At 39.8% G+C, this 15,365-nt stretch overlaps 1 protein-coding gene across 4 annotated transcripts in view; it reads right to left on the bottom strand.

Moving 5' to 3' along the window:
* Window positions 1–15,365, bottom strand: part of LOC111156801 (solute carrier organic anion transporter family member 5A1) — a 128,677-nt gene that overhangs the window by 9,654 nt on the left and 103,658 nt on the right. For all 4 annotated transcript variants that reach the window (XR_002641256.1, XM_022517861.1, XM_022517862.1 and 1 more), the window contains one exon: window positions 1,339–1,498. Coding sequence is in view for 3 of the 4 variants with exons in the window: in XM_022517861.1 (XP_022373569.1) it covers window positions 1,339–1,498 (160 nt within the window). In the remaining variant the exon portion in view is untranslated. The remainder of the gene's footprint in view (window positions 1–1,338; window positions 1,499–15,365) is intronic.

The raw sequence follows: 15,365 nt of genomic DNA, 5'->3' as shown, positions 1-15,365 counted from the left end.
GCCCCTCGAAAACAGGAACCAAGCTTTCTGTTTACTTGTGCCCACCAGAGCCCCTGGCATCAGCCTAGACACAGCGTAGGACCTAACATAAATATTTGTTAAATAAATGCAGAGAACACGCGATGCAGCCATTGATGACTCCAAGGCCAAGACCAGGGAACATATCATTGACTGTTTCGTTTGAAAAAAGCTAATTCAAGGACCTAAAAAGGTATTTCAAATAAAAGCAACCAATGAATCTTTCTGCCTCTTAGGTTGTTTTTACTGAACAGACATCAGGCTTGAACTCCCTGTCACTGTGAGCTCTCAGCCACTTAGAGAAGCAGTAGCAACAAATATGAGAATGGGTTCCATTTGACCATCTGTGCTTCAGGGACTGCTGGCCTCTTTTTAAGAATGAGGACTGTGCCTTAGAGGACTCCCTCGCTCACTCCCAGGGAAGGACTTAGCCACTGAGAACAGATCTTGTTGTCTCTTCCAACTTGGCACTCACCAATTATATAATGGGGAGCCAGCAACAGGCTCCATTTATCAGTATAGCTTAAAACTCAGAAATCAAATATGACAAACCCAAAACATACCGTCAATGGTCTAATCCCTTAACACCTACACAATACAAGCCAATGCACCTTAACTTTTTAATTAAAGCAGCCTCCTACAATCTGTCCTTATGCAAAGAATGAAATCAGGCTCAGTAAAGAACTGAGTAGAATATGAAAACCTCCCACAGTATTACAGCTTATTTATAATTCACAGGGAAGGGAATTCTCAAAATAGCCTATTCTTGAACTGACAGAAATATCTTTACTCTGAAAGTGAAAGAAAGAAAGAGAGAGAGAGAAAGAAAGAAAGAAAGAGAGAGAAAGAAAGAGAGAGAAAGAAAGAAAAAGAAAGTTTGAACTCATATTCTATGAAAAATGGCCATTGCCCATCTTCGCAGACTCTGATCAGAGAAGGTGCTCACCTATTCTCTTCTGCCAGCACCAAATGTGGTCATCCTGACCTTCAAATGCATCACAAGGGCCCTGGCAGAGTAAGAAATGAGAGGCCTAGCATTCAACCTTCTCACGTTTCACTGAGTTGGCACAGAATGTGAAGTGGGAGAGGGCTGATGTGGAAATAAGTCACTGCACCCACATGCTCCCTTCATCCCTGAAGAAAATGATAGCATTGCATAATTTTCTTTCCTCTGGCTTTTTGTCAAGATGTATTTTGTAGGTTATTTGAAATTTCTTGAAAAGAGGAATGGAAGCCACGTGTTAGCCTGTGAATCCTAACATGTCCTTGTCACAGGATGTTGGATCAACAACAGTACAGGAACTTGCGAAAAATACTCACCCCAGTACTAAGATTACCACTGTTAACACAGCCAGCCAGACAAGGGTTAAAGTATGTAATTCCATCTGATCCGCAGACTGGCTCGTACTCGTGTATCTTACAACCACAATTAACATTGCAGCTTCCTGTCAGGTTCCTGTGAGGCATGGTGAGAGAAGGTCTAGAGAGGAAAAAGCAGGTCATGAGCAACATTTACTAAAATAAAACTCTAAAGAAAGTTCTCGACATTCAACGTTACGTAGTTTGTCCATTTTAGAGAAGCTAGTCCCATTAAATCAAAGCTGTGGTATTGTAAAGTAACCACCTTGGATAATTATCATTTAGTATCATTTTAAACAAAGCACCAAAAAAAGTTTCAATCTTCTAGTACCATAAAATTAATTCTGTATCAAATTATGTATCATGCCTCAATTCTGTCTTCCATCTTGGTGCCACAGATCTGGGCTCAGTTGTTCTAACCCCTGTATAACTACTTGCTTATTGTAGACATTAAGCTTTCTGTCTGAACAAACCCAGGCCTCGATTTCTTTAACTATAAAAGAGAGGAAACACTTTCCTTTGCCAGATCAATAACACCATTAGGAGGGCACCAGCAAAATCCATCCATCACAGTTGTCGACACAGGGTCCTCTGACCAAAAACTTGAATTGTTCTGGAAGAAATTATCAAAGAAAGACATGGGACTCTAGAAATTGAGTCATAAGTGATTTTCAAAGAAGAACGGGAATCACGTCACTAGTTTTGATTCAAACAACCAGAGAGGAATGAATGATTCAGTCCTTACTTCAGAATGCCCAGATGTGGGTTCCCAGTCAAAGTGGTAGGTTTTGTTTTCTCATAGGATCATGATATCTGATACAAAGAAATGATACAATATGAAAAGTTCCAATACAATCGATCTAGGCAACAAATATAAAGGACAGGGGGAGCAAGTAAGGATATAGGGCTGGGGAGAGAAGTAGAAGAAAATGCTGTGGAAGAGCAGACACAGGCAGGGACCCAGGAGGGACCCATGGAAGAATGAAAGGGGTTCTCCAGTGACCTCTTTCCTTGGTTTCTATGACCACTATTTTTGTCACTGATGAAATACTGTTCCCAAAACCACATGAGTAATAGCAGATCCATCATCCGTCCACCATCCAACAATATTCTAGAATGTCTCTTAAATACCAGAACTTATTTTTAATGCCTATGTTGAGTAACCACTCCTCGTCCCAACTCTGTGTGTTAGTCTACACACATAAAGCATTATTTGTTCAAAGGTGTCTCTCCTGTGTTTTCTTTTACACATTGATAACTGAGTTCTCAAATTTTAATTAAAGGAAAAAATTCATAGCTGTATTCAAACCTTATCAAGAGGGTCACCTGGATGACTCAGTTGGTTAAGTGTCTGCCTTTGGCTCAGGTCATGATCCCAGGGTCCTGGGACTGAGTCCCACATAGGGCTCTCTGCTCACAGAGAGCCTGCTTCCTGCAATCCTTCTCCCTCTGCTCCCCTGCTCCTGCTCTCTCTCTCTCTATCATAAATAAACAAATAAATAAATAAATAAATAAATAAATAAATAAAATCTTTTTAAAAAACTTATGAAGAAAGGCTTCTAAGGAGGCAAAGTGAAATAAACTGTTCTTCATTTATGTGACTCTCAGAAGAAATTTTGTCATAAAACTTTGATGATTATGCCCACAAACTCTTGGATTCATATTATTTTGTTCTATGTTTTTAAATATATGTGATTCTAGGCCAGTAATTCTCCACAGAGGCAATCTTGTTCCCTAGGGGACATTTTGGTTGTCACAACTAAGGGAGTGCTACTCACTGGGTAGGGGCCACAGATGCTTCTAGACATGCTCCAATACACAGAACCACCCCACACCACCCCCACATACAACAACCCTAATGACTACATTTGTGCCCTCATGCACAATTTAAACCCCCACACAATCCCCGCACAACTCCCATTGCCCGAGTCTTAGTGGTCTTGAGGATGAGGTGAGAAAGCCTATTCCAGACCTACTACTATATCCCACAAATGACTAAATGGAGGTCCAGAGAGGCCAAATGATTTATTTTAATGCTGATTAGTGCTGTCTTAACTGGTACCATATGAAAAGTGTTCTGGGTCCATTACTGTTCTCTTTGCTAGTTCTTCAAGAGCCACATTGCAAGCCATGACCAAATAAAAGGGGTTTTATATGTCTGCGTGCTTCGTCACTAAAAATGACAGGCTCCAAATCCATACACTATAGTTCTTACTATTGCTATTAAGAAGTTATAAGGAATTTATTATTAAGAGCATGATTCATATTCATTTATGACCTCCACAAGCTCCCAAACACCTCTCTTTCATGGGTTGTCCACTCAGAAAGGAATCTAGGAGAATATAAACAGATGCTCAAAACCCATTGATGACAGGAAGCAAAAGCTTTCCTGAGTTCCAGAAACAGAGCCAGTCCCAGGTCACGTGGGGTATGTTTGCTTTTCTCATGAGAACATGATGTCTGAAACAAAGAAACGATCCAGTAAGGCTCTAAGAAAATCAAAACAGGCAACAAACATAAATAGCAGTGAAAAGAAGTGGGCATTCATGAGAAAGTCATTAGGGGAAAAGGCCAGAGTGGCACCAAAAAAGGAAAGATACCAACATGGTTAAGATGCTACATGGTGCAGATTTTACAAAAGAAATACATTTTAAAGAGTAATAATGTCTTGTTTGACTATCACTCACTTTCCAGAAAACAGGCTGGGTTATAATAAGGGTATAAGTGTGTAAACATGAATAACACTAAGCAACCGTTCATTAGCCTGAAGGGAACCCACCATGGGAGGACAAATGCACAAGGGCCGTAGGACACCACACCTCCACTGTGCAAAGGGACTGTGCATCACGTTTCCAATAACTAAAGCATTTCTGACAAGTTAGCTTTACAAGTAAAAGGCTCCTGGCAGCTCAGAGGCAAGGTAAGTGTTCATTTCCAAGTGAAGAAAAAGGCCTCAAGGGGACGCCTAGGTGGCTCAGTCAGTTAGATGTCTGCCTTCAGCTCAGGCCATGATCCCAGAACCCTGGGATCGAGTCCCGCATCAGGCTCCCTGCTCAGGCAGGAGTCTGCTTCTTCTGCCTGCCGCTGCCCCTGCTTGTGCGTCCTCTCTCCCTCTTTGACAAATAAATAAATAAAATCTCAAAAGAGAGTGAGAGAGAGAGAGAAAATAGAAAAAGGCTTCACTAACAAGTGGACCAACAACCAACCACAGAGTCCAAGATGCAAGCCTGTGAGAGTCACACATGAGATCTTACCTGTAAGAATCGCAGAATTACAGAACTAGACAGATGGGAGCAGTCTCTGAGATCATCGAGTACCACTTGCTGGTTTTAAAGAAACTATGAGAGATGTAATGACATGCCCGCCATCATTAAGGCTTCAAGAAAACCAGCCACAGGGAGACCAAGTGAACAAAAAAGGGAAAATGAGCAAGTTTGTCGCCCAGTCTTTATCAAATCAATTGCTTGAGGATCAACGTTTATTTAAAGTAATATAGTAATATATAAAAATCAAACATATCATGGTTTAACATAAGTCATAACGTCTACCATGGGGCCATTACAGCTGGGTAAGTAAGGACACAGTTGCTCTCAAATTTATCTCTCTCTGTCTCAATCCCTCTCTTTCTCACTAGTGTGGGCACAAGCACGCGCGCGCGCGCACACACACACACACACACACACACACAAAGTATGTCAAATCACTCCACCAAAAGACCTAAAGATTACTTGGACCTCCCCATCTGACATATTTCTATAGGTCACTGCAAATCAAAGAGGAGCCCTCTAACCATCTTTCTGCCTCCCCTTAAGTGTCTCCCTATTAAGAAACTTGACAAGTGGGCATCCATGCATCTTATGCTCAAGTCACATGGATTAGAAGAATATGATTCATGTAGCAAATACTCTTTTATCACAATATACTAATCACCAAGAAAAAATTGATATCTTTCTCATAATATCTTAATTGCTATCAATTTATCTCAACCTTCAAGAAGATTTCAATTAGAATGTTTCCTTTTGATTCCACTTAATTTTTGGCTTCATATTAAAATGCTTCCCTGGCTATATATAGCTGTTCAATTTCAGGTTTATAATTATTATTATTATCATCATAATCAAAGTTATCATTTAAAACTAACATTTACATAGCCCTATTTTTACTCCAGGAATTGTGTACCAAGATCTCTATATAAATTACCTCATTTATTCCTCATGAGAATTAAAATTATTATGACTGTGCCTTCATCTTTTAGATGAGGAAATTGAATACCGGAGAGGATAGATACTGTCAAAGTTCAGTTCAAAGTTCAAAGCTAGAAAGAGCCAAAAACAGATTGAATCATATACATACAACCTGCAGCTTTTTGTTTGTATATTGTTTTTCCTTTTCTTTCTTCTCTTTTTTTGGGGGGGGATGGTGCCTGGAGGGGAGAGGGAGAGAGAGAATCTCTAGAAGGCTCCACACCCAGCACAGAGTCTGATGCAGGGCTCGATCTCACAACCCTGAGATCATGGCCTGAGCCATATCAAGAGGCGGACGCTTAACCCACTGAGCCACCCGGTGCCCCTTCCTGCAGTTGGAATTACGAAGTATGTTTGGCTTCACCTGTGTGTCTGTATTTCACACAGGCATGTCAGAATCATCTCAGAGCTGTAAGAGTCAGGATTTACTGTGAACACTGTGGCTTAAGTAAGACTTTATATAAACACATTGCATAATGTGAATTCCTTGCTCTTTACCTTTTCTTCAAGTAATTTTTTTAAAAATGGAGTTAAATCTGATTTCCATGTACAGAATTGTTCAACAGTACCGAGTCTTGATAAATCATTTAATAATGCTAGCTTTATTATCTTTCATTTATCAAGTGTCATCTCTTTGAACTTAAAACTAAGATCTATTATATCATCTTCTGGTTGAAATTACTTCAGACTTGAATTATTGGGCCAGAACTTTTCCAAGGATGATTTCTTGAGCTGTGAAGTGACAAGGAAGCATTTTCTCAGTTTCCTGTGTTTGGCAGTAACTGTTGGATGGAGAGATCCACCAAGTTCAACCAAGTCCAAAATCTCAGAGGTAGGGACTTTTCCCTGAAGTTACTTCTCTCAATATAGTTTTATTGAGCCAAAATGCTAAGACTACAGAAATTCAATAGAGCCTGCTAATTCAGACCTTTGTTGCAACTTTTCCAAAATGCATTTCATCCTCTTTGTCATCACTCCTGCTCCTGCCATATGGTATATGTAGGTAGTACTCTACTACCAGCTCTCCAGATACCTAACATGTCTGGCCAATCACTTCTAAATTCTCTAACAAAACCATTCATCTCCTGTGTCTGTGTCAAACTGTGTCTCACAGACAGTTTAACCCACTGAAGTTTTCTCCTGTTATTTAAAGCTTTGGGTGCCACTCAAGACCTCTTATTTATTATAGAATATTTAGAATATAGAATTCTAATATATGTATTCAAAATAAGAATTAGAATTAAAAAATAGAATGTATTTAGAATATAGGCTGTTTAGAATATAGAATATAGAACTATTATAGAATATATATTATATATAATAATATATTTATTATTATAGACATTATTAATTTTAAAAGAAATTCCTGAAAAGTAGAGGACAGTTTACAAGAGATGTTAAGTAGGTGTGTCTCTGGATTATCCTAGCTACTTTTATTAGTAAGCTTATAGTTCATTTATATATATATATATATATATATAGAGAGAGAGAGAGAGAGAGAGAGAGAGAGAGAGAATATATACACACTCACACACATACATACATACATATATACATAAATTTATCTGACATACTTCTACAGTTCACTGTAAATCAAAGAGGAGCCCCTTAACCATCTTTCTGCCTCCCCTTAAGTGCCTCCCTATTGAGAAACATGACAAGCAGGCATCCATGCATCTTATTATGCTCAAGTGGGTGCTGGGAATGTAACTGAGTTGGGAATGGGCCAGGATATTAACCAGAGTGCCTAAGATCTTTCATTATGAAAAATCATCAAATTCTCAAATCTGAATTTCTTTCTTTTAATTTTATTTTATTGTGATTAGAACACTGACCATGAGCTCTACCCTCTTGCAAATTTTAAGTGTACAATACAGTGGTGTACAGCCGATCCCTAGGGCTTATTCCTCTTAATCGACTGAAACTTGATGTCCATTGCCTGGTAACTGCCCATGTTCCACTTCCCCAAGCGACTGTTCTGCCTTAACTATTTTAGATACCTCATAGAATCAGAATCATCTTCATCTGTCATTCTGTAACTGGCTTATTTCACCTAGCATGATGTCCTCAGGGTTCATCCATTTTGCCACATATTACAAAATTTCTTTCTTTTTTAAGCCTGAATCGTATTCCATTGGATGTATACACCACATTCTCTTTATCCATTCACCCATCGATGGACGCTTAGGTTGTTTCTACATCTTGGTTGTCAAATCTGAATTTTCTAGGGGAACCACTAACAACATGTCAGGTTCGTTCCACAAAAAGACTGTGATTCCATTTTGGCTCAACAGGAAAATTTCATTTTTCTAAAACATCTCAACCCCACAGCTGGTATTCAGGTGCCTCTTGAGCATTTGATACTAATTGAAAGATGGATCATCATGAAGATTTACCCTGCTGGTGAACTCGGAGCTTCTCATACAAGCTTTAATAAATGGAGGCGGCCTATACACTGGGCTTGCTTCTTTGCGTTGCTTTTTCTTCTTTCAGAACATTTTAATAATGAAAAGCACTGCATTCAGGATCAGAGAAACCTGGCTTCAAATTCTAGTTCTCCCATTTTCTGACTGTGTGACTCAACAAGTTATTTAATCCTTCTGAGTTTCTTTCTCTTATTCCAAATGAGAAAAAAAAATACCATTTTAAATAGTTATTTATCGGGCCCCTGGGTGGCTCAGTTGGTTAAGCAACTTCTTCGGCTCAGGTTATGATCCTGGAGTCCGAGGATCAAGTCCCGTATCAGGCTCGAGTCTGCTTCTCCATCTGACCCTCCCCACACCATGCTCTCTCTCATTCTCTCTCTCTCTCAAACAAATAAAATCTTTAAATCATTATTTATCAATTGCTTATTATGTATGGATTTTATCCTTTCTCTATTTCTGAGAGATTGGTACTGTTATTAACCCATCTTCATGATGAGGGAATAGAGGCAGACAGGGTAAGGAATGAACCAACCACTTTATTCAGTCCCCGCGGCAGTTCAATAAGATCGTATCTGTCAGTATTTTCACCTTAAAAATGTGGAAACCAAGCACAGAAAATAAACGAATGCGCCCATCCTCACACAGCTGGGTTTCATTCAGTCCTCCTCCTTATTAACTGAGGACTGTGGGCCAATCACTTCATCTCTAAGCCCAGTTTCTTTAATTAAAACATGGATAATAATGCACACAGTAATGTTGTAAGCATTATATTAAAAAGATACACATAAACAGGTGCCAATTACCACACCTGAGCCAAACAGATGCCTAACAAAGACTCCGCTTTTCACTGCCACTCCCTCCATCTCTCTCTTTGTCGGCTTTAAAGGAGAAAAAAAAATCCCGTATGAAGCCTCAAAATCATACAGAACAGAAAACAGTTTTTACTTAATAGGCCAACTCATACTAATGAGCAGGTTGTACACTGCATAAGAGGACCCAGCCACAGGAACAAGTAGAGACTGAAATGTAGCCCACACCCTCCTTGGGTCCCCTTATTCCTCACACAAACAGAACTGCTACTCTAAAAGTGCCAAGCCTGTTCACCTACACCATCTACCAAGTGTTTATACTAATTCAATTTTACTATACTATCAGTATTAGTATACTATCTTCCTAGAAGTATTTGGGAACCCAGAGGAATTTTCCAAGGAAATTGGGTTTTTTATTTTGCTGATTTATAAACTTTGCTTGAAGTCAGGCTACAAATACTGGAATGAGTGGATCCTTGAAGCAGCCTTCAGAACACCTACTCAAGTTTTTCTTCATTAAATACAATTAAATGAGAAGAAGTATACCATAAATCATGGATTTAGATGTGGATGTAGACGTTTATTCTCATCAAGTTCTTACAAGTTTAGCATCACTAGATGAATAACATCCCTGCATAGAGGGAGATGACAGACATTCATTCATCTTTTAAAGAAGAAAAGGGAGTTTAAAGAAGAAAAGCATCGTATGATCTAGAAGAAAAGGGATAAGAGACAAGAAACTAAGGTTTTTGGGGCACCTGGGTGACTCAGTAGGTTAAGCCTCTGCCTTCAGCTCAGATCATGATCTCAGGGTCCTGGGATAGAGCCCCACACCAGGCTCTCTGCTCAGCAGGGAGCCTGTTTCCCACTCCCCCGCTGCCTGCCTCTCTGCCTACTTGTGCTCTCTCTCTCTCTCTCTGTCAAATAAATAAATAGAATCTTAAATTTAAAAAAAAAAAACTAACATTTTCAGCACATACTATGTGCTGGATACTGCACTAGGAAATATCAGAAAACCTCCTTAATACAATCCTCAAAACCAAAACTACAAACATTTGTCTGGAATACTGGAATGCTTCAAACTGGAAATTGAGGATGGAGAAAAGAGACGCTGACTTCTCATTTTTTACCCTTCGAAGTATTTTAACTTTTCAACTACATATGTTTTACTTTAATTATGCTTGCAACCCAGTGGCACTGACATTATCACCTATTTAATAATGAGGAAGCCAATACTCAACAATATATGGCAGTTTTCTTGCAAGGCCATGCAGCTAGAAAATTGATGGCTCTGGTCCTTTTCTTTGAAAACAAACCTACCTTTGACAAAAGAGTTTGTGGGGGGGAAATGGAGATGAGGTCAAGAAGTTCTTTACTGGGACCTCTGTTTTCTCACTAACACAGAATCTGGGATGCCCAAGAAGAAAATCAAGACTAAGATAGAACACTTCAAAAAAAGAATTTTTAAAAGTGCAGCCATCCTGGGGCATAGGAAAGGAAGCTGAGTAGGGCCAAGAAATGGATTGCTCAGCAAAGATGAGGGCCTGCTAAGATTGGAACTCATAAATTTGTAATGGTGCCAATCAGCACAATTATATAATTTTTGCCCATGGTGCTGGAGAGCCCAGAGTCAGTTGATTCAGGATTGGCAAGACAGATACGGTGCGAAGCAAGGGCTCCAAAGTCTTGAGGGGACTTGCAGTTTAAAAGCAGGTAAGACAGTGAGTTTGCCTTCCCTCCGTGCTGAGAATGCACTGAAAATTGAAGCAAGAAAGATTAAAAGGAATAAAACTAGCAATGAGGAATGAAAAGTGACACCAAATTTCATGAAAATAGCAAGTGGATAGGCATAAATTTATGTGATGAGCAGATCCCCCGCCTTGGAGGAGAGCCAGCCTGCCCCAGAACCCTCCACAAGGCTGCAGAAGGTTCTGAGATGTGGCAGAAGCCAAAGGTAAGGATGAAGCTGAGGCTTGAGGGAGAGAAAATTGTATTGTTGGGCCCTTCCTTTCTCATATTCACTCACCTCCATCAGAGCCCAACATTCTCCACAAAGCTCTTCTCTAAAGATATCGAAAGAAATTTAAAAAGCTAAAATTCCCTAATTTTTGTAGGGGGGCTGAGGGTGGGGCACATAACCTGAAGGGTGACAGACTGAGTCTTGTTGACCTGTAAAGTCCAGAATAAACAAACAGAAAAAACTCACCCTTAACATTAAATGGCAAAATGTGAGGCATAAAAACAAAGTTAAGAGAAAAATCTAATTATATATACAGATCTGAGAAGATAATTACTCCTTAAAAGGACAGAAAATGTTATGAAAAGGGCATACTCAGAATACAACAAAGAAAAAAGTTCTTGAAATAAAGAAAATTTACATAAAGAATAGACGACAGAGTATGGTATTATCTCTCATAGCGAAGGACAGAGGAAAGATGAGAGAGCAAACCACACATCCCGGCAACAAGGCTATAAGTCCTACTGTTGGATTAGCAGGAGTCCTGGTGAGTGCACAGAAAATGGAGAGAGTGAGTAAAGCTATAGCAGAAGAAAACTTCTCTGGGGTAAAGAAGACAGACGTGTTAGCATAAGATGGCTCAGAGGGTGCCTAACGTAATGAACAAAGTCCTGGGCCAAAACATTCATTTGTTCATTCCTTCCCTCATGCAACAAAGGTCCTGCATTGCTTCAGATGGTGGGGCTGCAACTATTATGGAGGCCACTATGGTAATTGTTCTCGAGGAGCTCATAGTTTAGAAACAGGAGGCATGAGCAGAGCAAATAATTAAATAAGGGAATTTCAGCTAGTAGTAAGTGCTATAAGGAGACTAAGGAGGAATGATGGGATAAAGAATGAGGGGAGAGGGCACCTGGGTGGCTCAGTCGGTTAAGTGTCTGTCCTCGGGTCAGGGTCCTAAGATCAAGTCCTACATTGGGCTCCCTGCTCAGTGGGGAGTCTGCTTCCTCCTCTGCCCCTCTCCCCAACTTGTGCACCTTCTCTCCCACTAAATAAATAAATAAATAAATAAATAAATAAATAAATAAAATCTTAAAGGGAAACAAAAAAAAGAATGAGAGGAGAGTGGGCTCCCTTAGATTGGGCAGGGAGGGGTAGCCTCTCTGAAAAAGTGACACTGGAAGGGCCCAGCCAAGAATCAGAATGAGAAGCATTCCTTATGAAGTTTCAGAATACCCTGAATAAAATATTTCCTAAAAACTTTCAAATAAAGTTGGCCACAGACAAATGAGAGCTAGGACTGGAGTTAAATTTCTTATCTGCAACATTAGATGCTAAAAGACAAAGCAATGGCTTCGAAGTTCCCAGAAAAGCAATTTTTAACCTATAATTTTATACCCACTCAAACTATCACTAAATGTGAGAGAAGACTAAAGACACTAATACACTGATGGGCTCAGAAAGTTTTACTCCCACATACTCTTTCCTCCAACGGCATCTGGGTATTTTTCTTCAGCAAAACAAGGAGTCGACAAATAAACAAACAAATAGCGGATACAATTGAAATCTATGAAAGGAAATCCCAGGATATAATTTATGTCCAGAGAGCAATTAGTCCAATTGAAGCAAGATCATGGAAAAAGAAAAATTCAATAAAACAAAGGATATGTTGAAAACTTAAAAAAAAAAAAAAAAATACATGAGCATGGGAAAGGCCAGTAATCAGGGAAAGAAAGGGTCTTTAGAACTCAAGGACAGACAACACAAGAAATAGGGTGGTCCAAATATTATACAACTTCAAGCAGATTCCCATCCCCACACTAGATAGTAGATGACTACTCTTTCCTCAACCTCTTTATTTTCTGAAGAAAATGAACCAAAGTCTATGGACTTAAGAGCCTCATACATAAAGGAGACCTTTGGTGAGGTACTAGAATGGTAGCAGGGGAATTAAGTAAAAGTCTGCAGAGTGAACAGAAGGACCCAAGCACTTTCCCATCACCACCCCACACTCCCAGCTCTAGAATGACAGCAGGTAGGCTTACAACCCTGAACCCACCCCAACAAAGCTGCAGCCAGAGACAGGAGAATCCTGTTCCTGAGGAGCCAAAGCAACCCAGAGCTAAGACCTTGGGTTCTAACACCCAGCACCCCAGCAAAAATGCCACCTCCTGCCCTCCTGTTACCCGACAGTGAGATTCACCAAATGGCAAGCTCTGCTATCAGACACAGAGCACCTACCCAGCTTTTTAAATGCGTGTTCTTCCATACTAAGAGAAAGCTAAGGGTCACCAGAAATGTAAGGGAAACTTCCAACATAATTGAGGCAGCAAAGTAAATAGACAGCAGGTATTCAAAGGACATAGACAATCCAGGAAGGAAAAGAAACGCTCAATCATGTTGGAGAAGTAACAGAACATATTCCACCCCTGAAGCAAGAAACAATCAAAAATCAGGAAAGAAACTTGGAAGTTCAAAGTACAATATCCAAAATAAAGATTTAGCAGAAGACTGAAAAAATAAAGCATAAGAAACCTTTCCAAAAAGTAGGACAAAAGAATGAGATAAAATAGGTGATAAAGAATAAGTAGAGGACCAAAGAAGGAGAGAGAAGAGAAAAAGTGGTGAGAAAAGAGTAACAGAATTTAAATTTAAAAAAAAGAAAGAAAGAAAAGAAACCGAACTGAAGGACACAGTTTCCAGACAATAAAGACAAGTGCTCAGGAGAGAGTAGGAAAAAACCCATTCCAAAGTATATCATGGTGAAATTCAGAAATACCAGGAGTAAATTGGAAGCTCCTAGAAGGGAAAAATAGGGCACATATGAAAGACTGACAAAAACAAAGGCCAGATTTCCCATAATAGCATGAAAAATCAGATGATAAGGGAATAATAACCTCAAAATTCTGAGTGAAAATGATTCATCCAATCAAAAATTCTTTACCTAGCCAACTTGACAATCAAATATAATAGGTTTTTGGGTTTTTTTTAGCTATTTCATGAAAAACCTTCAAAAACAAAAAAGTGACAGCCTGCCTAGCCTTCCTGTAGCTACTGGAGGAATGTGTTCTCACGAAATGAGGAGGGAGCCAAAAAACAGACATCCACAGAGCCCAAGGAACAAAGGATCAATACAGACAGAAGCCAATGGGATTCCCAGGGTTACAGCTGAGCAGCAGGCCCAGAGATCCTTGTGTCCAGACTGGAGCATGGGCACTAGGGCTCCAATTTAGATGACTCCAAGGGGTGGGAAGTGGAATCAGGAGTTCATTAGACAGGTGAAAAATCACAGCAGGCTATTTTGAGCCCTCAGAGAGTACGGGGAGACAGACACACATTCAGAGAAAACAAAGATAATGAAAATAAGACAATTACAAATTCCAGGAAAATCAATGCTCTACAAAAGAGGAAAGCTCATCATGACACCCCACTTGTGCCTCAGCAGTTAATAATACTGTCATAATCAAACATGAGAAATATCAAAGGAGGATTTGACCACAGTATATGAAGGGAAAACAGCACTCCTCATTTACTAAGATAGGAAGTCATAAATAATGTCCCAATTTGGTTAATTTATACATTGTGTCTAAAAAATATAGAGGTGAATACCGGAAGAGACGGCTAAAAAGAATTTTTAAATTACTGCCCTAGGAAGCAGGGTTAGTCAGGAGACTCTTGATTTTTTTGCTTCTAACTTCTTAATTCTATTTATTTTCCAGTTGTAATAAAAATAATTCAATAGAAGTAGAAATTATTCTTGATTTATTAGTGATGACTGATAACAAGAGCTAACTTTCAGGGAGCACTTGCTGTGGGCCACGCTTCGAGCTGACTTTACACATGTTATCCATACTATCCTTGCCTGTAGCCTTGAAAGTGAGTCCCATTGCTGGAGACTAAATATTTAGGTCCCTGCAACATTCATAGGTTGAAAACGAACTTCCAGTGTGATGGTATTTGGAGGTTGGGGCTTTGGGAAGTATTTAGATCATGAGGGTGCAGCCTTCATGAATGGGATTGGTACCCTTATAAGAGAGACTCTAGAGAGATGCCTCACCCCTTCCACCACGTGAGGACACAGAGAAAATGACAGCTACTTATGAACCAGAAAGTGGAGCCTCCCAAGACACCAAATCTCCAGGTACCTTGATCCTAAACTACAGAACTGTGAGTAATAAGCTTCTGTTGCTTCCAAGCCACCCAGTCGACACTATTCTATTTCAGTAGCCCAATGGGACGAAGACACTATTATCATCACCCTATTTCACAGATGAGGATACTGAGGCTTACAGTTAAGCAACTGGCCAGGCAGAGTGAAGATACAAATTCAGATTTAACTCAGGAACCGGGACTCCTATTCTATACCACCCTTAAATTTTTAAACACTTTATTTCCTATGCCATTCTAATAGGCATTAAAGGAGCTATGTGTTGGGGCGCCTGGGTGGCTCAGTGGGTTAAGCCTCTGCCTTTGGCTCAGGTCATGATCTCAGGGTTCTAGTATCGAGCCCCGCATGGGGCTCTCTGCTCAGCAGGGAGCCTGCTTCCCCCTC

The sequence above is a fragment of the Enhydra lutris genome, unplaced genomic scaffold, assembly GCF_002288905.1.
Source record: "Enhydra lutris kenyoni isolate GAN:26980312 unplaced genomic scaffold, ASM228890v2 scaffoldscaffold49, whole genome shotgun sequence".
NCBI lineage: Eukaryota > Metazoa > Chordata > Mammalia > Carnivora > Mustelidae > Enhydra > Enhydra lutris.
Note: the sequence above shows the minus strand (reverse complement) of the source record. Positions and strands in the feature narration are given on the sequence as shown.